This window comes from Anser cygnoides, chromosome 6 (assembly GCF_040182565.1).
Source record: "Anser cygnoides isolate HZ-2024a breed goose chromosome 6, Taihu_goose_T2T_genome, whole genome shotgun sequence".
Lineage (NCBI taxonomy): Eukaryota > Metazoa > Chordata > Aves > Anseriformes > Anatidae > Anser > Anser cygnoides.
The window spans coordinates 14759225-14786401 of NC_089878.1; the positions used below are offsets into that span (position 1 = coordinate 14759225).

The 27177-nt window shown below is 47.0% G+C and overlaps 1 protein-coding gene across 4 annotated transcripts in view; it reads left to right on the plus strand.

Annotated features, from left to right (window-relative positions):
- The window catches only part of KLF7 (KLF transcription factor 7), a 62859-nt gene that overhangs the window by 21638 nt on the left and 14044 nt on the right, over window positions 1-27177 (plus strand). For 2 of the 4 annotated variants that reach the window (XR_010832200.1, XM_066999135.1), the window contains exons 2-3: window positions 7909-8521; window positions 26116-26239. Coding sequence is in view for 3 of the 4 variants with exons in the window: in XM_066999135.1 (XP_066855236.1) it covers window positions 7909-8521; window positions 26116-26239 (737 nt within the window). In the remaining variant the exon portion in view is untranslated. The remainder of the gene's footprint in view (window positions 1-7908; window positions 8522-26115; window positions 26240-27177) is intronic. The other 2 variants (XM_066999137.1, XM_066999136.1) reach the window with 2 other exon arrangements.

The following is a 27177-nucleotide window of genomic DNA, read 5'->3' on the forward strand; positions in this document are numbered from 1 at the left end:
TAACTAGTACATTTTTTCATTCATGATCCAATCCGGAGTAATTACAAGGGATCCAGTTCTGCTGTGTAACCCAACCGCAATACTTCATAGGGATGAATCTTAATTGAGGATCAAGACCTAAAATATTGCTCTACTTTGTACGTTTCACAGCCGTCAGCATTTGCTTTTGCATATCCATTTCCTGTGAGAAGTTTACCACACTCTGGGGCATGCTTTGAACCTGATCCTTTGATTTCAGTGGGAGCTAGAACTGGCAATTCAAGGAGCTAATTGTCCCGTTTTGCTATTTATAATGCTAAATTAAAGTTGCTTCCAAACGGGACAGCAACAGGTTAAGTACATACTTGATGAAGTTTAGAGGAAAGTTAGCAGTGAGGGACACTAGCCAACTCACTCAAAGCCATCCAAGGTTGTTATACAAATAAATGATCTCTTCAGAAAGATTTTGAAACACACTTAGGTTATTCTTTATTCTATTCTATTACGTTATTATTATAATTTCTCAAATGGTTTTTGTGTGGCTACCTGTGGTGTGGACTGCATGGCAGCAGACAGTGCATGCGCTGATGTGTAAGCACACATGGGTTTTATCGTATTTTGATACTAGCACAATGGACTGCCTCCACTTTTGAATTCTTGATTTGGCCGTCCTTAATCCTTTGCTGATGCTATTTTTTGTTGTTGTGACTGGTTGCAGATATTTTTTTCTATCTTTATTAAACAGTCAAAAAACAATAAAAGCTCTCCAAAGCCCTGGTTGAGTGTTTGCAGATTTCTTTCATCCATTTTTTTATCTAGATGCCTATCAAATTCAGCCATGCTTAGCTGCAGTCCTTTGTTCAGTCTCTCACAACCAGCACACTGAAACTCTCTATGCTTAGAGCCCAAATACCACGGATTTTTAGTGAACAAATATAGCTTGTCCATTTCCAAAAATAATTGTTAGATACGATTTGTTTCATTGTCACTGAGTTTGGCAACAGATCTTGATTCTGACTCCTTGGGTAGAGTTACAGGTTACTCTGTTTGAGACATTTGTTTCACTACCATTTATGCTGGTGAAAATCGCTAATTTATGGCAAAAGTGGGTTTGATCCTTTGAGCTTCAGAGGCTGATCAAAGCCTTTGATAACCCTGGTTACACCATGCCCCAGAGCAACAGGAAAATGGCTTGTGTTTATGTGGAGGTGGTGATTCTGCTCTGTCAGTAAATCTGCAGACTTTTTACATTAAACTGTATCTTTACCGAATGTGGTTGAGGCTCCTGACTTCAGCATCTTTTATGTGCTGAAGAAAAAGGCTGTGAAGAACATGCAGGGAGAAGGCTGTCTGGGTCGTGATATGGGAGCATTCTTTGGGAGTGCTTTTGTGCATGAATAATAGTGAATGGCTTGGTTTGGCTAAATACATTTCCTTAAAAGTTGGTTATTTGTGCTGACACCAAGAGGAAAAAATGGACGTGGGTCATAATTATATTGAAGAATTTTGCAAACAGAGCCTTGGGTCGTGCGTAGCATATTCACCAGAAATCACAGAGTTCAGAGGCTTGCCTGGCCCAGACTCTGCTGGCTGCTGAGACTCAGCCAGTGTTAGAGAGGACGAGCCTGTCAGCTCGAGCATATGGTGAAGTTACCACAGGAAAACCAGGCTTTGCGTGTCAGCTGATCTTTGCTGACCATGTGCGTGCCTGCTTTTTGCTCTTGGCAAGAGCCTGTTGGGTAGCTGAGTGTACAGTTAACTTGGGTTTGCCTTGTATATACGGGGGAACATGCATGCAGATATTTGCTGTGAGTTAGCTGTCAGCAAGTGGCTTACTGTTGTACCTGGTTTTAGCTGTCTTTTTCTTAATGAACTATATAACATGTGGGTAGGATGTGCCGGCACATTACTAGGAGCTTTGTCTTAAATCCTTTGCAATAGAAATTATTTGCTATTGCCTGCCTGAAACTTTTTCTTACTACTCATTCATTTCAGACTGCGGTTTCCCCATTTCCCCAAGTGTATTTAGCAAAACTACTTATTTTAATACTAAAATTCCGTTTATTTTATGCTGTCCCAAATGTTAAGCTTCTGATGTGCTGCAGCTTTTGACAACTAGCAACTGCCCAGTAAAGGTTGCCAAGAGGAAAAGCTGGAGGTTTTGGCAGCTGGCTGGGAACAGATGACAATCTTGGAATAGATGGACAAGAATATTGGGGTTTGTTGTTGTTCAGGAAGTAATGAAGGATTTCGGCAGTGGGAGGAAGATACATCTTTCAAGCCTTGCTTTAGGGTTAAGGACAAAAATGGCATGACATTCCAGGGAAGGCAGGTGAGTTTTGGTCCTCTTACTCCTCTGAACGTCAGGGCTGCCCCACAGTATCGTGTTCCATATCTGGAAACCAAAATGCAAGTGGTGCTGTAGCTCAGAGCTTTTGCTGTCCTGCTGAAGAATGACAGACTGACACCAGATGCTGGACTTGGAAGCAACCCATCGTAGTTTGGTCTGAGTGAACCATGGTGACACTCACCTTAGAATGATTCTTTTGGGGTGCTTTCAGGTTGGGGAAATTTTCTCTTCCTTTGCAATCTTGAGACTTTCACAGTTATTTCATGTTACGGATGAGGCCCCTTTTTTATGTGCCAGTGGAAAGTGATGGGGTCATGATGGAGGCTGGAATTTCACCTCAGCTATTGCATGTATAATTCTGCTTCGCTCATTTCAGTTTTGCTGCTCAGAGAATCCTTTCAAGTCTTGTAAACAGAACTGGTAGATCAGACCTGCTTGTCAACCACATTTGACATTTTCATTCGCTGTCACAGCCTGATCTAAGTATCCAACTTCTTAATTAGGTTTTGGATAACTTCCAAGATCGGTGCTTCATGTCCCATTTTATCTGCAGTAAAATGGCACTTAGAAGTAACTAGCACTTCCAGATAAGAACTTCCCGATGTCTGCTGGAAAAATTCAAAATCAAGATGTTATAAAATACTTCAGCATCAATAAAACAGAGAAACCCACTGAACATGTTGATTAGGTGTCTTCTCCAGCTGACCTCAAATCATTTTAAGTGCTGGGGCTTTGTTTTACCCTTGACAGAACTTTGCTGTCACCACGCTGTTCTGTCTTTAGCTCTGCAAAATGCCCAGGAGGTTGAGTACTGTAAAGACTTTCTGCTGGCTGCAGTTAGGTGAGTGCTAACCTCTGCTGAGAATGGTACACATGTGTCACGTCTCACTCTCAGAGGCATACACTGTGTTTCTCTTCTGCTGTATTTCCTAACAAGTAGAGCAGTGTTGCAGTTGTTGTTATGAAGTGTCTGAAGGATCTGGTCTTGCATGTGGAAGTGTCATGGTGGATTCTACTGCTCTACACGCCCCAGAGGCCTGAGGAGGGGAATGAAGAGATGCCATGGGTTGAAGGTGTGTGGGCAGGAGACACACAATATTTTTATTAGGTGATGAAAATGTACCTCTTCTTGGAAAGTGAATATTTTTGCGATTGTTTCCAAAACTGAAAAATCCACATGCCAGACTGCCATCCTTTGCTAGCTGGCTTTCTGCAAGTACATGGGGTTTAGCAAAGTCATACGCTATTATTTGTCAGCCATGAATCATCATTTCTTTTAACTGGCTAAATTGAGGCGCAAGGTGCAAAGAGCACGACCCTTGTTAGTCAGGGCAGATGGGTTGAAGTGGTTGGGTCACTTTTTATCCCTAGCCTGCAAAAACAGCTTGACAGCGGTCAGCAGTCTTACATATCGTCTTCCTGTGTCCCTGAAGGGAGCCATCTTCCTCTTCCCATTACATTTTTTGAGGCCGTTGTCACTGCAAATCCTGCGAGCACTGGGTGAGAAAGTTTAATGCCCATCAAGTTACCCGCAACGTATCAACCTACAGCACAGTAGGACTTAGTTCGAATGTGGTGTTTATTACATCTGTTACTTCAGTCTCCCCCTCTCTTGCATGAGTGCCTGAGGAGAAACTGGACATCCGGAAGAGTTAACGATCATGACAGGAGCACCTCACTCCTGTCTTTGGTAACCTTGGGCCGCTTTCCGCCCAGGCCGGTGGTGGAAGCAGAAGATGTACAGAGGTTCCCCAGTGTCTGAATCTTGCCATGTGCGTTCATATCTCTGTGGGCAGTTGTCAACATCCTGCTGCTCCCACACAAAATTGTTAGGTTTTGCTGCACACACTGGCAGATGACTTTGTGGGAGTGGAGACCAAAGAACCTCTTGACGGCCCATAGGGCTGGAACGGAGGCCTTGGTGGTCTCAGCCTGAGTGGTTTCACCAGCTCAGAGCTCAAGACAAGGGGGTGAGCTTACTTGGCCTAAAAATCACAGGTCTTGCCAGGACAGGAGTGAAGAAAACAAGCTGTTTTCCAAACGCTGCCTCGCCGCTCCCTGGGTGATTTGGGCCAGAGCGAGGGGAAGGTCACGTAAGGTACTTGGCACATGCCGGGGAGCGCATATGGGGAAAGAAGCTTTGTTCCTGCCTGCCATCCCTGCCCTCGGCCACGGCAGCAGCAGGTAGGGCCCTAGCGGGGAGCACAGGAGGGGCTGTGGCCTTAACCCTCATCGGGCTTTGTCTGCCATGCAGCTGAGCCGGAGGCCCTTTCTGGCTCGGCGTTGCCAGGCTTTTCCCCCCTGTTGACTTAGTGGAGGGATTGAGGGGGGCGGGAGGGAGGGACTTCATTATATTGTTTCTTTTCCTTTGAGTTGTTTTTTTTTTTTTTTCTCCCCTCTATGGGGAGATGGGCTTGATCCACTGGTTTAGGATTTCTGAGGCAGAAGGCAAGGCATGACCAGCTGGTGTCTTGAAATGGCACAGGTGCAATGGCTGCGGGAGGGGGGAGCCAGGAATAATTACAGGTTTCTGAAGCATCAGGCTTTGCCTGAAAAGGGCTCATCGAGAAACTGCTCTTTATGGAAAATTAATGGTGAAGCTGGAAAAACTGTCAGGCCTACTATTGTTGTCATCGGGGTAGTTATGGCTTAAAGCAGCAGCACCTCCCGCTTGCCTCCACGGGCGCGTGGAGCCAGAGTGCAGCTTTCTGGTCCCAGCCATTGAAATCTCTTGTCACTGTCATCACGTTTAATGGCCTTGAGTCCCTCTCTCTCTCTTTTTTTCCCTTTCTATCCCTAATTTGTGATTATGCTCACTCATCACTTTGGAAGCCTTTTATTTATTAGGCCCTTAGACCTGTTTCTGCCCCACTGGATGAAGGCTAAGTGAGCCAGAAAGCCCAAATTACACAATGTGGGGAATTCAAAAGCATCACCTCTTTTGGTACACTTGTGGGCGTCAATCCTGAAAGATTGTGGGGCACATGTGGAAGGCTGCCCCTAAAGCCTGTTAGGATTCACCTAGGGAGAGACCAGATCACCAGCTAAAGCCATTCCCCGGTCGCAGAACTGCCCTTTAAGCAGCAGCCAGGCTTTTTGTGTTTGTGAGAGCAGCTCTCCCTTGTTACTGTGAGCAGCCCCAGCACGGTGGCTTTCTGCCATGCTGGTACCAAGGTTTCTGCTTGGGAGCAGTGTGAGCAGGGTCGGTAGGTGCTGGTCCCCTGGGGACAGCACTGGGGCTGCCTGTTCCCTTCTCAGGAGCCTGTTCAGATGGACCTTCAGGGGAGAGGGGACTCGTAAATAAAGCTGAAAGCCATGGCCCCTGTCCCTGCCCCCAGAAGGAAGTCCTTGGTACTGGGTTAAGGTGGGCTCAGGGCGAAAAGCTTCTCCTGCAGTCACACGAGCTGGCAAGGTCAGTTAACAGCAGCATGCAATGCTGTGACACTCTGCTGGGAAGCTTAGTGCTGGTTCCCGTTGTTCCCAGCTTTCTACTGCCTGCAGGAAGCGGGGAAGCCCTGGGGGCAGCCAGGCGGACATGTGGGCCGGTCGCATTGTTGCAGCAGGAAATAGGAACCCGTCCAGAAAAACCCAGCTGAAGGAGCGGTGGGGAAAGGAGGGAGCACAAATAAACAGTTTCTTGTGACTCCCGGGGCAGGCTGCTGGAGAAATGAGCTGGCAGCCTCCAACAGGAGCCCCAGCAGTGGGCTGCAGCCCGCCGGTACCAGCTCCCAGGCACTGCTGGTGGGGCGTGCTGGAGATCTGATTTCTGTGGTTGTACCTCCCCTTGCTGAGTGTCAGGAGCACTAAAGTTTGCTGGCTTCATCTCCCATGTATTTGACAAAAACAGCTCTTCAGCGATCCCGTTTGTGGTAGGTGAAGAAGTGAAGAACCCTACTAAGTTAGGGTAGGCTGGTTGTATGGTGGTTTACTTAAGGCAAACGTGCTGATTAGTAAGTGTCCCACCTGCTGGCACATCGCATGTACAGTGTCATGTCTGTGAAAATAACCCCCGTGTCTCACTTGCATATATTGCCATTTTATTGCTTTTTGTCCAAGTCCATCTCTACAGCTCAGATCTATAATCAGCTATTATTAAAAAACAAACCAAAAAGAAACAAACAAAAAAACACAGCAGTCTGACAGATTACTTTTGTAACTCTGGAAGCCATCTCACCCAATTGTATCTGCAAACAGCAGTGTTGCTTCCAGGCTACATTAACAGGAATAATCTTGAGTTACACGGTAGCTCCCAGAGAGCTGTGAATGGGGCCTCTTTACACTCTTATTGACGTTTGTACCCAGAAGGCAGGAGTCTCCGTCTCGCCTCCGGTGATAAGGCAGTTTTTGTTTCTTGATCAGATGTTTGGCTTCCAGGTTGAGATGTAGTTGGACCATCAGCTCCCGTAGGCTGCACGGAATATTTTTGCCTAAAGTCCCTTCTTTCATATCTCTAGAAGTGTTCTCTTAGGAGTAGTTTTTAGAAGTTTCTAAAAAATCTGAGTTAGAATGTGTGTTTTTCTAAGCCCCGTAAAATTGCAGTGATGGTATTAAACCAGCTATCCTTTTGGGCAGCAAGAAATGAAAAATAGCACTAATAAACTCCATTAAATGCTCCTGAAACTACAGCTAACCATTTTCTATAAATAATAAAAGTCTATAATGTTGGTTATGGAGAACACTGGGCAGTGTGAAGGTGCCTGGAGACTTTATTGGGCCTCCGTATGTGAGCTCAGGGCACCTCATACAAGGTACATTCAAGTAATAGGCTCACCCCATCCTCGTGCTGATGATCACTGCCGTGGAGGTGCGGGAATGCATTTTTATGTGGCAGCTGCTTGCCTGCATCATCACCTACTTTTTAATAAGTTGTGTGAGTGTGCTGGTGTGCAAGTGTGGTGTCCTGTATACAGGAAATCCTGCTTGACCAGATGTGCCAAAAACCCTCTAAGAAAGGCATTAGGTCCCTTTTTTCTTATCACATCTTCTCTCAGCCCCTTCAACCAAGCTATGGTGTCACTGGAAGGTTTTCTGTCTCCTCCTTCTGTTTTAAAATGATATACTTCATAATTATGCCATTCCAGGAATAGATTGAGCCCCAGCCAGCTACGCTGGGTTAAATTTGCAGTTAAATTTAATGTTTGGAAAGAAAGAGGAGGAAAATCTCTGGAGAGGTGACTTTTTGTTTTTATAAGGCCAGGAGACTGGGCAGATTGGGTAGTTGCATGTGGAGGTGACAGTTGGCCAGGTTACACTTAAAATTGGAAGGGGCCTGATGTCCATGGGACAATGTGCAGATTTCCATGAAAATTTAGCAGATGCTTTGTTGTATCTTCTCTTCTACCATAGTATCTGCTACCGTACACAGATATTCCCATACCCTGTCTCTGAGCAGCTTCAAACGAGTGCAAATCCCCATGTGTGCCAAAAAGTCACCATCTCGCAAGAAGGCGCTGGTGCGCATGAGTGCTGTCTCTGAATGGCTCTGGACCACATTGTTCTCCTGCCCTAGGTGGGAGCTATGCTGTAATCTCTCTCTAACATCAGTTTCTTTCCCTCCCCTCTCCCTTCCCCTCCTGCAGACATGCCTTGAGTTGGAGCGATACCTTCAGACTGAACCACGGAAGATCTCCGAGAGCTTTGGTGAGGACTTAGACTGCTTCCTTCATGCCTCCTCAGCTCCAGATGCGGAGGACACTATCCGACGGCTGGACCCCATCCTTTTACCGGTGGAGACGAGTACGTGTGACAAAAGCTCCAACATGGACATTATCCTTTCACGGGACAAGCTGCTGTCTGAGACGTGCCTCAGCTTGCAGTCCACCAGCTCTTCCACAGAAGGCTACACAGCCGTCAACCAGGCCCAACTCAATGCAGTAACCTCGTTAACACCCCCTTCCTCTCCGGAGCTCAGCCGCCACCTTGTAAAAACCTCACAAACTCTCTCAGCAGTGGACGGCACGGTGACATTGAAACTGGTGGCCAAGAAAGCTTCACTCAGCTCCATGAAAGTGGGTGTAGCGGCAGCAACCGCGGGGACAATAAAAAGTGGGCAAAGTGACAGTGAACAAGGAGGGCCAGGGGCGGAAGCGTCCCCAGAAAACAAGAAGAGGGTTCATCGCTGTCAATTTAATGGGTGCCGGAAGGTTTACACAAAGAGCTCCCACTTAAAGGCTCACCAGAGGACTCATACAGGTACTTGTGTAGGATGCTTCTCTCATCTTGTCCTCCTGCCACCTAATCGTAACCATCTCCTTTTATTCTCATTAGGAAAAGAAAAAAAAAAGCTCTTCCAAAAGTTCAAGCCTGTATCTGTGAAACAGGGCAATGGAAAAATATGGTAGGCCAGCAAATGTACCCCCTTTTCAACAGAACGGAGGAGTTCACTGCCTACCATTAATATGTTGAGCTTTCATGTGTCTTATGGGGCTTGGTGCAGAGTAATTTTAGGATACCTAAGGGTTGTAGATGTATCATTCATGTTAAAACTGTGGGCATGCCAATTTGGGTTTTCCGCACTCAGATCCCCAAGACAGCTTTAAAAATGTTAATTTTAGTCAAGTGTTAATTGCTTCAAATAGAAAATACCGTGGGTAGGTTTTTGCTGCCTTTTGTATGGGGGAAGGGAACAAGCATATTTCAGAACGGAGATGTGCGGTTTAGGAATAATGTTTGTGTGAGAGGGAGTGTGTGTGTAGATGCAGATGTGTACAATACAGATGCATGTACACTTGAGATCTCACTATTTTGGGCTATTCTGGTGACTAAATACAGCATGTGGTCAGGAGACTCTTTGTGCTGCCAATGCTACAAGAGCAAATTAATCAATGACATGGAGTTTGGATGGAATAGTGTGGATAGAAAGGGTATGGGATGTATGGAAAGATACCAGGCAGTTATTTTGGGTAGTATTGATTAATGTTGCATATAAGCTTTACTGTGTAAGCATCTTGAAGCGTACCAAATTGGCTGCAGTTTGGCTGTTCAGCATCCCTACTCTCCTGTCATTTGTTCATAGTCCCCAGTAGCTTTTCAGCTGGTATTCATTGGCAGTAATAGCTGTGCAGTTTGCTAGTGTTGCTGCTTTGTTCTAGGCTTCACATGTGATGAGAGATGATAAATTCCCATTAGCACTATCTTATCATGTGATTATTCTTGTTTCCAGAGGGATTGCTGTAATCAGTTTTCTCAATTTTACTGTAAAATGTGTGGTCTCTTACGATAACTGCACATTTAATTCACGATCTTATCATGCAGGCATATTCCTAGAAGCGAGGTTGTTCTTGCAAGGTAGAAAATAACATGTTGGACCAGTGCAGTAAATCAAACAAATGTGTGGGTTGTTAAGAGAGCTGCATCCATCATATACTAGGCAGCACTGTAAAAGTTACATGGTCTGAGGTATAAATCACGTTACGACATAAAAGGCCTTGGTTTTGATCTTTCAATATGGGCTTTCTAGTGCTTTTACTGGGGATAGCCGCCTTACCAGGAGTGACCTCACATGTGATCCAGTGATTTGAAAGCCAATGGAAGCAGTGCAGTCATTTTAAAACCTGCAGTGATGTGATCAGGAGACTCCTGTGCTGCCAATGCCACCGTGAGCTTAACCCACAGCAAAGCAGGCTCTGCCGTGGTGTCCAGGAGGACGTCCCAGCCAAGGCCTTCCAGTGGGCAAAGGGGCTCCCATGAGGGCACAGCTCCAGGGAGTGAGTTGTTGATGCAATGGCCTTGACTGTTTGGATGTGACCCCTGTGTTCCTCCTCAAGCTGGAAGTGATGAGTCTTACACAGCTTTCTGAAGTTAGCCAAGGATGTGACATGTTCACCTAAAAGGGGTGAACTTGTGGAATTTTTTATGTTTTGGTCACCCAGTAGGTGTGAAGGGGGACAAGGAGTCCTGAGAGAACTCTGTAAGAACTCTGCAAGAGCGGCTGTATTTGCAAGACCTCCACCATGGGAGTTCAAATCTTGCAAGATTTTGCGTGCTTTTGAATCAAGTCTTAGGTCCAGCTGAATATTGTATCTTTCCCCTAGGTAACATCACCATGTCAAATACTGTGTTTTGCAATTAATTCATGACAAGAAACATTTCTCACTGGCACCGTGATACTTTTATTGAAAAGCCTTAGTTGGTGTGTATGTGTGTGGTTGCAAAGACAAGTCCACCTTTACTGGCAGATGTGGGAGACCTGCATCAAATGATGAGACTGCAGCTGTGCAGGTGCAGTGCCCAAATGTCCCGCTCCTATCACCTCACCTAGTGGGTTCAGCTATCCCTCCGAGCTTCCCGGTTAAACCATCAGTAGTTCAACCAGTCTGTAAACCATTTACTAGTTTACAGAGGTGTTCTTGTTTTCATCCACCAAATTCAAAGAAGGTAGCAAAGGTTGTTAGGAAAAAGCAGGCAGGTAAAAGAGAAGAGGCAAGAAACAAACCCAGATGAGGAGCCGTCCCATCCTGTCTTTGCAGCCGTACAAGCATCCTTTACCTGGTTACATCCTAGCTGTCTACAGCTGTGTAGAAAGAATGGTTTCATTTGCAGCGTGGACGGGATACAGCTCTGTTGTTCAAATCAAGCTGAACTCTTTGAGGCAGAACCTGGGAGCAGGTAGGCACCTGACTCCATTTCTCTCAGTGGAAAGCACCTAGGTGTTCAAAGGTACCTGAATACCTTTAGATTACATCTTGGGAGCAGTCTGAGTCAGTGGTGGGGAGGGGCCTATGTAACTAGCTTATTTGGGTCCAAGCACCAAGTCATTTGGACCCCTGCATCCCGTTTAAGTGCTCTGTTCCCTTAAAATCCATTGACCATGAGTGCCATAATTAGAGCTGGTACAATCAAGGCATCGAATCTATTCGCTCTGACCTCGGCAGTGGGGCTTCCCCACAGGGAGCTCCTGAGCTTCCTGTGAAAGAGAGGGGCAGAGAGGACTAGCCGTGGAAATTTGGGACTGAGCTGTAAATGGCAGGGCTGCCTCCTTTCCCATGCCCGCCCTGGGGCTAGGGCCGAGCAGCCCTTTTCTCCATCGGCGCTTTGTTTTTCCGCGGCCGCCTTGGAGCTGCAGGGAGCCGCGTGTGCCGCGGGTTGTGAATGCACCCAGCAGCGCCAATGGCTACTAGCCACTTGGCTTGCTCACTGGCTGAGCCAGAGGGCCTGAAATGATTGCGAGATATTTTCCTTTGGCTGGTAGCTTGTTAGTGTGTCATGCAAGAGCAGTCTGCCAGAGTGGGCCCTGTGCAAAGGGGTGGGAGTGCCCTGGCAGACAAAGAGCTCTCAGTGTGGGGCTCGCCGTCCGGAGGCAGATGCGGGCCGGTCACCCAACTTCCATGTGCAAAGTCCACTCGCTGGATCAAAGGGACTTACTGCTCTGCAGGAAGACAAGAAAGCCATGGGCTGGGGAGCCGGGGGGTGGAAGGCAGCGGAAGGAGGTTGCATTCCTTTCGTTCGTATGTAACGCTGACCAGACAGACGCTGGCTGGCCTTCCTCGCAGCATGATGAGCCAGACTGGGCTGGAGGCAATACAGACTGATAGCAGCTTGCTGGGTTGGAACCCGGCTTCTCCTGGGGCTTTACTTCGCTGGGGAGCCCAGGGACAGTCAGACCCCACACTGTACATGGTGCTGTGCAAGCTTCCCTCGTTATTCTCTCGCGTCTCCTCCATTAGAGAATTAGGACAGTTCTGGAAGGCCCATCAATGGTTGAACTGGTTATGAAACCACCTTCTGGACGACCTTTGGAGAGGGAAAAATTATTATCTGTGTGGGAGAGAATTTAATCTGGAAGGGAAAGGGAAAAACATTGTCTGGGTTGAAAGGGAAATGAAAATATTTGATTGGATTCGAAGCAAGCTGGGGCATCTAAAGAGAAGGGTACATAAAGGAGCTCAGAGCAGTGGTGGAACTATATGTTTGTCAGAAGGCAGCAAAGAAGCCGTTCGGGAGAAATAGCAGCTGTGCGTGTAAACAGGAGGAAAAGGTGAGCTGTAGGCTTGGAAAGGCTGTGCTGCCAACATGGGGGCGAGGTAAAAAAAATTAACAAAGGAGCCACCAGGACTGGTGCTGTAATCCAGCCCTAATACATTCTCTCACACTTATTCATGGAGCAGACATCAGTGCAAACGACAATGTCTCTTTTGAGAAACAGAAATTTTAGTCCAGCCTTCACACATGTGTGGAGATGAATTGCCAATGTAGAGGAGAGTGGAGAGGAAAGGAATTAGAATGGGCCAAAGAAAATGTATAGTCATCGGTACTTCCTAAATTAGAAAACAGGATATTGCTGGCGAGTGTCGGGATGCAAATACGTCTAAGGGGGAGCTGGCCCGCGACCTTTGGAAAGATTAGTCACGGGGAAGTCATTGTGTCCCATGGATCAAAGACCCATGGAGAAGATTTCTATCTCCCGATGAAACAACTCACATCAGCTTCCCTTGCAGTAATGTACAGGGGAAGGCATGAGGTGGCATGGTTGCTTCATGGCCAGAGATAAAGCATCACAAATAAACTAACTGGGAAATCCTGAAGATTGCAATAATGATTAAAAAAATAAGCCATAGAGTGTTTCGCTGGGGTTTGCATTTTGTGAGTGTCAGAAGGTTTTGATTATTTTTTTTCTTTATACATCTAAAACCAGGATCTGATACAACCTAAGATCAATTCTTAAAAAAAAACAATTGGGCACCTCACATCTTTAATTAGATTTCTAAAGCCTAAAACGAGTGGGAGATGCCCATGTAAATAGATAGTACGAGTCTACATACTGTCTGAAGATAGCATTTATTTAAGTGGAGTTTGTTTCACATTGTCATGATATCTTATTGTAAATTACATAGTTCTTTGATCCAAAGTGCTGGGTGAGAGTAACAAGAACAAATAAATCCACCCTGCAGGAAAACAAATTACTACGTTTGGAAGAAAAAAGCAAGAGGTACACAAGAGTATTAGAAGAGCATTAAAGAACAGGAAGGTTTTTGAGGTGGGATTTAAACTGACAGAGAAGAGTCTTCCAAAACTGCTGGGGCTAGAAGAGGAAATGCCCAGAATCTGGAAATGATTGGAAAAGCGCAAATTGAGCGGGGAAGGCTAGATGAAAAAAGAAGAAGATTAATTTGAAGTAAAGGAATAATAGAGAAAATAAAATCTGTCTGTGCCAGTGGTAACCCGTGAATGGGAAGCTGCAGTGCTGTGTTGTGTTAATGTGGTGCCACCAGTGAACACAAAGCCAAAGATGAGAAAGAAAATACAAACAGCCAAGCAAAGCACCAGTTCTGTAAGATTCTGAATAAATGAGTTAGGAAAAAGCATTTGGGAGAACAGTATAGCTACAGTGGGAGGAATGAAAGCCAAGGCCCAGGATTTTTTTGTTGTACAAAGAGAGAGATCCACAGCCTTGGAACAAGTCCCCAGCTCCGCGTGCAGGGCTGAGACCAGCAAGGGGACACAGAGGGACGGAGAGGATGTTAAAGCTCCCGTGGCAGCAGCTGGAGCAGCGGGTGAGTTCGCTGCTGGAAACAAGAGAAGGGAGTTGGGGAAGGAGAGGGGGTGTGAGGAAGACCTTCATTCATGGCTGGATTTGTTTTCAGTTGCGCTGCCAAATTATAAAGATGTGTTTTGTTAGTTTTTGTTTTTGTTTTTAATCAAAGCTCGTTGAAATAAGCCCGACCTGATCACAAGCTCTTTAAAAACTTTCTCTTTTTGAAGCCATTTAACCACTTGGCAAGTTGGGAGAGGAGTCTTGTGATTTCAGTGCGGAGGGCCAGAGCCTCACGTCATTACTACAGTGAGAGCTTAGGCTGAGGAAACAAGCTTTGTGAACGCCGCAGACAGAGGAAGGATGGGCTCTGCCAAAAGCAGCCCTCGCCATTTGAAACGCCCGGGCTCAGCCATTGCTTGGTTGCCGGTACCTGCATTCTCAGTCCTCTCTTTCTGCTCCATCGTTTGCAATTCAGTAGCACAGGTAGGGAGACAGTCTTACTGTTTGGGTTTGGAAATGTAAATAGGTATTGTTTGTTTGGTTGTTTATGTGCCACGTGAGATGATTTTTGGCACAAGGGAGACCTAGAAAGTGCTGTTTGCTGCCTGCTGGCAGCTGCAGAAGGGAGAGTGCAGGCACCTCCAAGTGTTGGGGCAGGCTGCCTCAGTAAGGCACGGAGAAGCCCCCTCTACTTTGTCATCCCGCGTTTTCTTTACATCCATCCCTGAGCCCCTCGGAGGCACCCAGCAAAGGGGGTGAAGGATATGGCTCACAGAGTAAGACCTCAAACTAAAAACCCTCAGTTGCTTTCTGTCAGGGTCCCTTCGTGTTGCTGGTGTCCCGCACTGGATACAAATGGCAGATTAAGAATGAGAAACTTTGCTTTGAACAAAAGAAAAAGAAAAACACCAGCACTTGTGAAATATTTGAAGTCACGCCAGGCCTGAACCAGAGATGTGTGGGCGGAGGTGCCATCTTAGACTGAGGTGGGCTTACTGGAAGAGAAGGGCCTGAGCAGCCTGGGAGAGCTGAAGCACTGGGCAGGAAAAGCCAAGTGTGCTGCCACGTCTTAAAAGCAGGCTCTAGGTCAGTCCTCTAAGCGCAGCGGGGGTGTCTGAGTCCAGGTTACATCTGGGCAAGTGCCCAGGAGCCTGGGTGGAAAGTGTGCGGGGCAAGGGGCTTGCTCCCAGCGCAGAGCCTGCCTTTCACATCCCGCATACCCCCACACCGGCAGCAGCAGCTTGGCACGCAGGAGCAGCCGAGCTGCAAGGCTTTGTCTCAGCTGACCTAAACGCAGCGGGGGCGTCCGTGCTTCTGCCGGGAGAGGTCCCGTGCCAGGTAACACCGTGGCCACCGCGGAGTAGATGGTGCCCATGGTATAGCACAGACCTTCACTAACACTAGGAATGATGTCTGAAAAAAATGAATTTCAAGGTAGGTAAAGGGCAAGCATCTGATGCCGAGACTGTAGGGTGGATTTCATGTGTCAAACTGTCTGTTTCTGTTTTGCTGGAGTTCAGGGAAAAACTCTATTTGCGTCTTCAGAAAACTTTTTGTCTAACACCACTGCCAAAAGCCAGTTGGTTACCAAATGTCAAGCAGTAAATTGTAGCGTACTGCTGTAGAGTGAAATGAACATGAAACAAGGACTTCAAGCGAGGGGAGTTTTAAAGACTGGTGCGGCCCTGTTAGAAAGGGGAGAACAAAATACTGCATGGGACCCTCCTTATCCACAGTCTCTGGGAGTGCCCAGAACCTTTGTTTCACTGGAGACCCCAAATCTTTCTGTTGGCCAGCTTTATACGTGATAGAAGGCTTAATAAGAACTGAAAGCCTTTAAAAAATGTGCGGGCCAGTTCTCAGCCCTAGCAGCCCCATCTGGAGATAGACACACGTGCCGCCTTGGGCAGATGTGCTCCTGGGGGTGCCTTGCCTTTGAAACCTGGGACCGAAAACTGGGGCTTGAAGAACTGAAAGCTGGAAAAACATTTACAGGCGTGCTAGCTAAGCTAACAGTGACGAGCCTGTGCTTCCAGATGAAAGCGGATCACCAGCCGAGTTCTGAAAGAAAGGTGTCCCCGTTGCTTAACTGTGCACATTCGGAGTTTAGTGGGGACTTTTTCCTTGCTCCGTTTCCTCTGGACTCTTACCACCGACAGAGGGAACTTAATAGATTAGTTGGACAATTTTGCAATGTCATTCTAGTTTTTTATGATGACTATAAGTGATCATTAGTGCACTAGAAGCATGTATTAGTTCTTGGAAATGAATGCCATAAAAATACAGGCGTGCTTATCTGCATACACTTTTGTTCGATACATAAGTGCATGGAACCTGTTACGGTTAATTTTGCATGAACTTCCATTTGGGCATCTTCTTGTTGGTCACGTGTAACTCTGCTAAGCTTTTCCCTGAAGCTGAATTTTTCCACATTTGGTATTTTTCCAGTGTGGCTGCTGTTTGTTATTTTAGAAGTTGGAGGAAAAATACTTGTTTTTTAGGAGAATGTGGCATGTGTGTTGGGGATGGGCAGAGAGAAGAGAGCTTTTCTCAGTGTAACAAGTTGAGCTAAAAACTTGGCCTCTGTAATGGAAAATAGCCTTTGAGTAGAAGACCTTTATCTGTGAATATCTGGGTGAAAATGAACTGGAATGGACTAAGCTCTGATCTGTCATGAAATGACTTTTGTATGAGTGTGGTACACGTGATGCAATTTTATTGTTAATTCTTTGTGAAACCCAGAGAATCCCAACGGTGGTTTCTCCAGGTGGTTTCCTGGGCTTTGTTTGACTTTGGACGTGTATTAGGGAACATATTTCATACAGAGGGTGTCTTTATTCTCTAAGATTTTCCCTCTGAAGATGCAGTGCCACCCAGCAATGGGGTTTTGTAGCACACTTGCGTCATTCCTCATTTACACTCATCCGGCAGCATGGATGACCTGGGGGATTTCCAGCTGGGTGCTTCTGTCTCCCCTAGAGCTTAGAGCTTCTGGAGTCCTAGCTCTGGGAAGCTGATCAGCAGTGCAAACTTTCCCAAAATGCAGATGAGTAAACTTCCTAGCTGGCAAGAGTTCATCACCTTTACTGGCTGCCTCGTGCTCTGGAGACCGGGCCCCTTGGTTCGCCTGGGTTTGCCTGGCAGCGTTGCTGAGACCTTTTGACCGCGTCGTGCTCCACGAAGCAGTGAGCAGCTCCTGCTGCCTCCACCGCTGGGAGCTGCGCTGAGCCCCCGAGGAAGGCAGCGGCAGGAGGGACGGCGTCTCCTGCCGAAGCATCGCCCGCCTGGCCCTGCTGCGCAGCCCGGCCCTGGCACAGGGTGTGTTTTATAAAGCCAAACACACGGCTTCCCACCCCCCCAAATCAAATATAGTACCTGAATGAATGAAAGCATCCCGGGTCTTGTTCCTTTCTTCTCTTTGTTCTTGACAAAACCAGGAAACAGAAAGGGATATGTTTTATTTTCCCCTTGTGTTTTATTCCCTTGCTGTCTCTGCCAGTCTGCATCCCTGATTTTTCAATGGCAAAGGGGAGAAAAGGAAGAGACACATAAATAGCAGGAACCATCAGCACTGCAATAGTCTGAGTAAATGAAAAGCCACGTTCGTTAGCAAAAATATGGAACAAAAATAACTTAAACTGTTAGCATTTGGGACAGGGGGTGTCTCTTCCTCTTCACTTGCTTTTTTGTCAGTTCTGGTCACTGATAAATATTTTTTATATTCTGCCTGGGATGTTACCTTTGCTTTTTGCATGAAATTTCTCAGGAGCTCTTGGCCTAAAATGCAAGTGTCCGAAGAGCAGACCTTTACTACGCTGCTCTGGATTATATAAATAGGCGCCAGGGCCCATAAAGGGCTCTCATCGCTGCTCACCCTCTGGTATGATTTACAAAAAAACAAAGGGAAAAGATCTATTGCAGGGTCCTGAAAAAATCTGACCCGGTGAACCGCTGAATTTTTCTTTCTTTTCATCTGCTGCTTCTGCTGCTGCTGCCTTGCCTTGCATCTTCGAGCTCGCGGAGCTCCGCTGCATTCGAAACTAAAAACCCTTATTAGAGGAGATTTTTTTTAAAGTTCTTGCTACTCCTCTGGGGACCAAAGTAATGGCAGCTTGAAGCAGCGGAGAATGTGTAATTAGGGCAAACAGCGATGCCGTGCCTGCCGGGGAGAAGCGGGAGGCGAGGAGGGGATGCGCAGCAGCCCGGCGTGCACCGGCTGTTACTAGGAGACCCCGGCACGAAATGTGGGGCGTGCAGGATGCTGATGGGCCAGCCCGGCGCCTGGGTACCAGCCCGACCTGCTGCACAGCTGTTCCTGCCCTCGCGTTGCCAAGCAACTCCAGCCTTTCCTTTCTTTCTTCCTTCCTTTTTTTTTTTTTTTTTAATTTTAATTTTCTTTCCCCCCTCGCTCACTCGTTCCGGAGGCTTAATTGGGCAGCCTTGCTGCCGGGGATGCTGCCGGCTGCCCGCCCCGTGCTGCTGCCCTGCTGCCGTCCCCTGGGCCGGGCTGGGCGAGGATGCGCTGGCAATTCAGGGGGCACAAGGGTGGGCTGTACGCCCCGGCCGGTGCTCAAGGAGGGTACAAAAAGGAATTATTTCCATTTCTTGGAGCGTTGCCGCGTGCTTCGCTTTGCTCTGCATTTCAGCTAGGCAAGCGGGCTTTGTGCGTGCGCGTTAGGTGCTTGTGTGTGTGAGCAAGAAATAAGGCTGCAAAAATTCATTTGTTTTTGTGTCCTGAATGACTGCCTGCGGAAGACTGCTGCCGGCTTGGTAGACAGGCTTTGGCAAGGCCCCTAGGGACTAGTCCGGAGCTTTGAAGCTGGTAGAAAGACTGATTGGACAGTGGGTCTGGTTCTTAACCTCTTTTTGCCCATCTCTGATACAGACATGATTAGAGCCATCTCTCTATAAGGGCACTTCTGACCTTTTTGGATGAAAGGAGCTGTACATCGTTCACAGCAATGTACTGCTTTTACACTTGATCATCCCTGCCCGTCTATAAATAGGTACAACCTTCTCACATTGTGTTTTTCACAATCCTGTCACATTCCTCTTCTGCCCTGTACTGTCTACTGCCAGCTTTTCTCTTGTGCTTTGTCACCCTTTCAAAGGCTTTTCCATCTTTCCAGCAGGTGGCAAAACTGTGAATAAAATGCTGTTTTTCCTTTTTTCTCTTTTGGGGGAGAAAGCATTGGTGAGCCACTTGAAACACTGACCACGGCCCCCCTTGCCTTCCTTTGTAATAATAAAAATAATAATTACCCTTTCTATTTCTCCAACAAAAATCAATTAGGAGTATATTGAGGAATGAAAGGCTCCGAAAAGTATCTGAAATTGATTTTTATAATTAGTTTTACTGGTTGATGGGTTGCATGCACATACACTTAGATGGTGGCATTGACTTCCAGAGGATGTGTGTATTAAATAGCCTGCTCTTCCTTTTTGCTAAAGAAATGAACTTAGTGACATTAAAAGGAGGGTGATGTTGTTGTGCACTGAACTGCAGCAGCTCTCCAGCTTTTCTGTAACCACACCAGCAAAGCAGCTGTCTGAGCCATGCATCCGATGGTAACTTGCTGAATTTAGCGTGGAAGTGGGGCCATTCAACAAGCAGGGCTCCTCCTCTGTGTCTCCTATTTGGGCGAGTGTGCGTATGTGACATGGGGGGACAGAGACAGCCGTAAAGGAGACTTATTTGGTTAGGAGATTGCATTTTTTCCAGAGTCCTTAAAACTGAATTTCCTTCTGCAACGTGCTGCTGTTAAATATCACGTAGCACTTTCCATATGAAGAGAGGAGTGACCAGTAACATTTTCTGTTGTGCCATGTGATGTGTGCTGATATTCAGCTAATTAGAAGAATTATGGCTCGGCTTCATTGGTATGCCACGTATGTAGCTTGTAAAGCTCTCAGGGACCCTTAGAGATGAAGAGTGCTACATAAATATAAAATATTGTTAATGTGATGTTCCACATTAGGCTTCCCATTGTGCCGTGGCAGACTTTTGTAATAAACTGCAAAGCAAATACAAACGCCTGCCTGGCATTTCTCTGCAAGGCAAGCTGGGGGGCTGCTTCTCACCGAAAACCCACCGGCTGCCGGCGTCTCCGCGGCGTCCTTCTGCGTGGCACCGTCCCAGCGCTGACACCGCTCCTCGGCGCGACGGCACGTTCCCAGCCACCAGCCCCGGAACAGTAGGTCCCAGAAGGATTTCTCAGAAAGGGTGGCGAGGAAAGTTATTAAAACGCTCTCTGAAAAAGCCAGTGGGACTACGGGGTTCTTCACACATTTTCTTTGCACGACTCAGGCCCCCGGAGCATCCTTATGGGAGAAATCCAGGCGAGAAATCTTGCATTTAATTCCTTTTTCAGTTGTAATTTGCAGTTTGTCTGGTTCTCCAAGAACGCCAGTCTTAGAGCAAGCGTAGCTAAAGCTGTCTTTCAGGACATATTTTTAGACGTTGAGGCTTTTAGAACTAGTTTCATTTTGAGTAGTATTTTAATCGCGGATTTTAAAAATGAAGGAGATGGTTTGTGTTTCTTTCATAAAACTTTTTTTTTGGGATCTTGAAACTATATGTAAATAATTCCCTGCGGGTTAGAACACATGGCGATTTTTCAGGGGGTGTTCCTGTTTTTCTAAAGACTTTCACATGCTATTTTTATGTACTTACATAACATATTAAGGAGCTGTTAAAGCATAGCATAACAAACATCTTATTTGACTGGCCTTCAAAATGTGCATGCAGACAGGATTTGTTTTATTCCTCAGTTTCTTTAAGCCTTTTTGGCTAACTCAGGCATACTGACAAAAGGAGGCTCTTAACTGTGCCGTATTTTAGCAGTAAGGTATACCAGCAAGGGTTTTGACGGGGATTCTCCACTGTTGATCTGTCTTACTGAAGTTATTGCAGGACCCCGGGGCTTAAACTGCTTGCTTATTTTACTAAGCACACTGTAATCAGCATGTATTTGTGCTGTGGTGTTTAAGTTGGGGTGCATGGGGAGGCAGAAGGAAACAGATACACAGGATAATCTTAATATGTTTGTTTACTTTTAATTCCGTAAAGATACAGGGTGAAACTCAAGCCTTAATGGGCATTTCTCCAGTGACTGATGAAACCAGGGTTTCACCCTGCAGTATTGCTTGATCTTATCATGCACATCCCAAAAGCTGTAGGGTTTTCTTCTAAAGTCACCCCCCCCCCCCCCAAAATCCAGGGAGTAGGGAACAAACTCCTTTCTCTGTTTGTGTGTGTGTATGTGCGTGTGTTTGTTTTTAATAGCAAATGTTTCTAGTCTTCAGGGCTGCAAAGAGAAGTTTAAAATCATGACCCTAGGTTATCTCCAAACCAGAAGGCAAATGATCTCTCTGTCTTACTGTCTTCATCTTGAAAATCTCATTATTTTCGTGGGAGACTGGACTCATAGACTTTTTAAACCCCTAGGGTTGGCAATAAATACTGTAAAATGTAAGATGTATAATATCCCTGGCTTCCTCCTTTTGTGCTGTAGTTTTCTGGTCATGACAATGTCCGCAGCTGATCCTGTTTATGTTCCTATGTCTCCCATAACCATAATGTTTCTACTAACCAGTCGCTGTTGAAACTGCCACTCTGAGATGTCTGCAGTGAGCAGACTCTTCTTACTCCTTGTACGAAAGAAATACTCCCTGCACCTAGATGGTTCTGGGGGATCTAGGTGGCAAGGGCAAGGGGTCTCAGTGTTTTGTGCTGTTTGGTGAGAGACTCTGTATTGCTGAGGCTTCTATACGGTTTGCAATGTATGCATATGGGAGAGAAGACCTGATGGTCTCCATTTTGTGCTTGGAGAGCAAAGATACAGCAGCCTGTGATGGAGCTGCTCCCCTGTACAACCAAAGGAGAGAAATTCACCTCCAGCTTCGGTCTGACAGGGGTCAATGTGTCCCACTCCACACACGCCTTTGTCTCTTCATTAACGTCAAAAGGAGCAGCAGGTGATTATTTCCGATGATGTTTTTCGGTATGTAAAGTTGCATGAGGTGAAGCTCACCAAGTGTATCTGAGGCTGGAAAACAACCTGACAAGTCCAAAAGACCAGTGAAGTGGCATCACTGGTGTTTTTTTTTATAACTGGGTGCTTAATATGTAGTCTTGCATTTGTCTTAGTCGCCAAAAGAACAGTGACCTGATTTCAGGGGTACCAAAGTCTTGTGGATTTTTGCTACGACTGTCATAGATTTTAGCTTCATCATTGTATGTTTCCCCAAAGTTTGCAAAATTCTTTGTCCTCCAGTTACGAGACTAGACAAGGGTGGATGAAATGAAGAGGGATGGAGGGCCAGCCTGTTACTGAAGTGTACTTTGGGGGGAGTTTTTAGAAGGAGAGCTAAGTTGAGTGAGATGCCAGGAACAGAAGCGGAACAGAGAGCTTCTTCCCCAAACAGCCCAATCTCAGGGTACGGAAATATGCTCTGGGAGCATGAAAAGATAAAAACGGGCTAGGGACTGATCAGTAGCTTTCAGCATAGTGGTTTGTGCACTCACAGCATCTGCGGGCTGCTCCTAAGGTGCCCTCGGCATGCAACTAAGGATGTGTCCATGTGAGCGTTTTCTGTAGTTCAGAAGTCCACTTTTGGGGTCGCTCTCCAGGTTGCCCCCATTCACAGCCAGAAATAACACCCCTGAAGCACGTGCAGCAGGCGTGCTGGGAAGCCTGACCATGGTTTCCCTCTGCAGCTCGCCTTTTCGGCTCTGCACTGCTCGCCAATGTGATGCTGCCTCGAGAAACCAGTGTGGTCAGCAGGTTTGAAATCACTACACGGTGCTCTCCACCTCGCCACTGCTCTGGGGCACTTCTAGGATTTTTCTGTAAACAAGTGGTACGTTGTGGGAACACTCGTGCTTGTCTCAGAAAACTGCATAATCCGGTGCTTCAAAGTGTGCCCATGTCGCTGGCTCCCTGCCCTGCCCAGGCGTGCCGGTGGGTGCATGGAGGCTAAGCCGGCCCCGTGGTGCGGAGCACCTCCTGAACTGCAGCAGAGCCTTTAACAGCTGCATATCTGGGTATCAGCTTCTTTTTAGATGTGCGCTGGCTCCTCTGTGGAGTGCACAAGGAAAAATGTGGTTTTATGGATTTATATAAGCACTGCACAGCCCCTTGTGTTGGGTAAAGGTGACTTAAAGATTAGAGCCTCCTTCCTGGGAGTGGCTCGCAGGCACGAGGTTTAAGTGCGGTTTTTAATTTTGAGGAATTAGAGCCTGGAAAAAGTCAGTATGGCACAGTTCTGTGATGTTCCCATTTTTAATTGGATTTTGAAACTCATAATTAATTTGTTAGAAAGGGGGAGATCCTGGCCCAGTAGAAGAGTGTGGGAGTTTTGCCATTGCCTTCAGCAGAGGAGGATTTCGCCATCTACCCTTTTATTCTCGCTAATCCTCTACAACAACAGAAGAGCAGCCTGGCACATGGAAACGATCCTTCCCATTTCTTCTGCCTGCCATTGCCAGTAGTGAGGTAGGAGGGGCTTCTCCCCCTTTTCCATTCCCACGCTTCCTCCTGACACACACCTTGGCAAGAGAGCTGTCATTTCATCTGCGGGTGAGACAAGAGCAGCCATTAGGAAGCAGTTTGTTCTTCATTCTCACATACAGAGACACAGAGGTCTTTCACTTTGTGCCCTCTCGTGTTTTTGAGTGGCTGCGGGAGGGCAGGGTATCTAACCTTTCTGAGGTCTCTGGGTCAAGGAGCCTATCTGACATGGCTTTAAAGGTCACCGTGCTCCTTCGCCTGTATGCTGTGCCACGCAGAGCTCTGCACGGCAGCGTGCTGCCTGGGAGCACAAAGAGGTACTTCTGACATGTCGTGGAACGGGGCTTCACTTACAGAGGAAAAGCATCCGAAAACAAAAGTCAGCTCAGGGCAGCGCAAGGCCAAATCAGGAACACTTGAGAGAGGAGACCCTGGAGCAAATAATGGGGATATGTGGCATCCCGTGGGTTTACCAGTAATCACACTTGGCATTTCTGTCTCTCGTAACCTATATATAGCACTGTACATTTTCAAAGCTCTTGACAAATGTTAACAAGCCAAACACAGCTTCAGTCTTAATAGCCCTTGTTTCATAGAAAGCCCATGATGTTTTTCCTTCACCCTTCTGCTCCGTAGGCGGCTGTATTGTTCAGGCTGGCTGTACCTGCCAGATCTGGCTGAGCATTCATCCTTTGCCTTCTCTTTACAGCGTGTGTAGTAAATGCACTACAGGGCGGTTTGTCTGCCTTGCTGTCTCCACTCTAAGGTAGGCACTAGAGAGCGTCAGAGAACCAAGGAAGCCGGATTATCACCGAGGCCCATTTATTGACAGCTTTTAAAAATAATGCAGGAACCGTTCACATGGAACCGCTGCACCATCAGAGACATGACCAGGGCCGGGGAAATCCTTTTCCTCTGACAAGGGGAGATCGAATGCAATGTGCCAGGTAGGATGTCACGGGCTGTCAAGGGGACAGTGCTGAAGGAACTGCAGTTCTGGCATCTGCGACAGCACTGGTAGCAGTGTTTGAATTACAGCTGAGTAACCAGCACAGAAACAAGACACCAGCACTTGGCTCACTAACAAGAATTTTCTTCCCCTTTTTTTTCCCTCTGTGAAAAAAGTTGTTTTTTTTTTTTTTTTAAATAAAAATATGCAAGCCTGCAGAGCTGACCAGACAGGCACAGTCTAAGTGGGACAGGGTTATTATTGGCTCAGCCCATTGTCTTGTTGGGCATGTCCCCATGGTGGGTTGTGGCACACAGTAGAGACATCCAGGCTGGCCTTTCTGGTTTTGGGGACTGAGGGCATGATTCAGTATTTTGGTGAAGTCTTGCCTGCTGCTGCCCCCTCTTCACCCAAATAAATCCTTTAATTGAGTTACTGTGCCGAACAAACTTCTCAGAATCTGGTAAAATGGCTCGACCCCAGTTAACAAACACATCAGCCTGCTGGGGCAGGGGACCCCAGTGCAGCAGAGCTGCCTGTGCAATGAGAAGTTTGTGGAAACTCACTCACCACAAAACAGCTTTTCAAAATGTATTTTGATGCAATTATCCTGCCCTCTTCACTTTTCTTGCTCTTTTGGCCTCTCCAATTTGTCACTTTGAAATACATAGGGCTCCCATAATCAGATCTCACTCCTTTACCTGCTGAATAGACACACTAAATATAGAAATCTGCCTCTCTGCACTGAGAAATTTATCTGCTGTGGCCAAGTAGAGAGGTCATAAGTATTACAACTTCAGTTTGGTCAGTGGCATTTTTTTTAAAGACTGCCTTCTTAGCAATTTTAAGAACAAATAAATAAGTCCCTTCTCTGTTTATAATTGCTGGCTTAGTAGCTTAGTAGTGAAAGTGATTTCTTGTCAGCATTTTGTCTCAACTCCCTCCTCTTCTAATGCATCCACACTGTGCTGACAGTGTGGGCAGCAGGGACTTTGAGTTTATACAGGAGGAGAAGCACTGTAGCATTTGTTCTGGGGGGAGATGATAAACTTGCATGTGCATGAATACATGGGCACTGAATAAGAGGAGGGGAAGCATGAGGCCTTGGAAGTCTCCATCAGGAGGTGTGAAGGACTCATGGATGTTACACCATGGACCCACAGAGGCTGGTCTGTGTTAGAAGATAGGTAAATGTGGACACAGAAGACAGACTCTCCTGACATACCACTTCATTGCTTCAGTGGTACGGTTAATATTTTGGGGGTAGAATAAGAGCTGATACAGGTGTAGTGCAAAAAGGCTGAAGGACCAGCTCATTTAAAGAAGAAAACGTTTCTCCTCTTGCACTCCCTGTCCAGAGGTGGTTGCTCCTGGGGGTGCCCAGGTGGTGGTACGACCGGCTCCCACCTGCGGGGTTTTAGCATGGGTACAGCCACTCAGCTACCACAGTAATTCAGCCTGCAAGCACAGAGCAAGCTGAAAGGATGACTGAAAATCAGGCCCCAGCAGCACAGGGGGCGAGGTCTGGGGACATCCTGAGGGTTTGTTTGAAGAGCAGTTGACGGGTTTTGTTAAAAATGGGAAACTGGATGTTTTAACAGCTGTAATGTTGGAGCTGGATCCATCCCCAGTACAATGAATTGTAAGCCCTAAGTGGTTTGCATCATGCTCTGGCCATGAATCGTGTGACTCAATGTGGGTTAGCCTGCCCATCATGCTCTGGCCTTTAATAACTCGATGTGGGTTAAACTACCCAAGTGGGAAAGGGGCGAGGGGGGCGGACACAGGACTTGCAAGTTGAGTGCTCAGTAATGCTGCTGCCGCGCTGACTCTTCTCTCCTCCCCTCTGCAGGTGAGAAGCCTTACAAGTGCTCGTGGGAAGGGTGCGAGTGGCGTTTTGCACGGAGCGACGAGCTCACGAGGCATTACAGAAAGCACACGGGTGCAAAGCCCTTTAAATGCAACCATTGTGACAGGTAATGCTGCCTCCTCACGCGGTGTTTGAGCAAAATGTGGCCATTGTGAGCGGCACGGAGCTGCCAGCTCCCTGAGAGCAGAGGCCTGGCTCCCAGCAGAGAGGCCTCTCCTGGCCTCGCGGCCCACTGCCTGAGTCCCTGAGCCACGGAGGGCACAAAGAAAGATGTGGGACTGGGTAAAGGTCTGACTGAAACGTGCCAGTGTCTGTTGTGGGCACAGGATTCAATCCATAGGACAGCTTTTTTAATACTCTGTAAGGAGAGAGGACGTCCAGAGGGCCCCAGACCACTTCACTGATGGACCTGCCAGCAAAATATCTTCACAGCTTTCTGTCTCCTGGTCTTACGAGCCTGGTGTCCTCTGAAAGGCAGAGCTCCCTCTCCACCTGCCCTGCTTCATGGGCTACCGCAAGCACCACTGCTGGCTGCTTGCGTTTCAGCAGGGTGGTCTGCAGAGGCTGATGGGCCTCACAAATACATGGGTGTACGAGAGGGCAGATGGGGTCTGTGTGTGGCTGTTGTGTCACAGGTGCCCAAAATCTACAGAACAGTCTGGGAAAAGAGTATTTAATTTCTGTACAAAGTTACTACATCATTGTCTTCTCTTTCCACTGAGTCAAGGGCTCAGTGCTTCCCTGGGTGAAACTGAGAGTCAAAAGAAGACAGCAAAGTGCTTCGTTTTTGAAAGCACGGGAGTATTTTAGGCACGTCTGACAATTCACATTCATGGGATTGTTTTGAGTAGGATTAGTGATTGCTGCGAGTTCCTGCTAATGAGTGAATCTTTTCCTCCAGTTCTAAATCTCACCCTTGGTGTCTATTTGATGTGGGAAATACTCTGCCCCTTCATTTTGTGTGGGCACAAATTTAAAAGCCTTGTAGGTGCCTAGAGCCAGGCTTCCTGAAGAGCCTGTCACGCAGCCATCCTCCAGGCACTC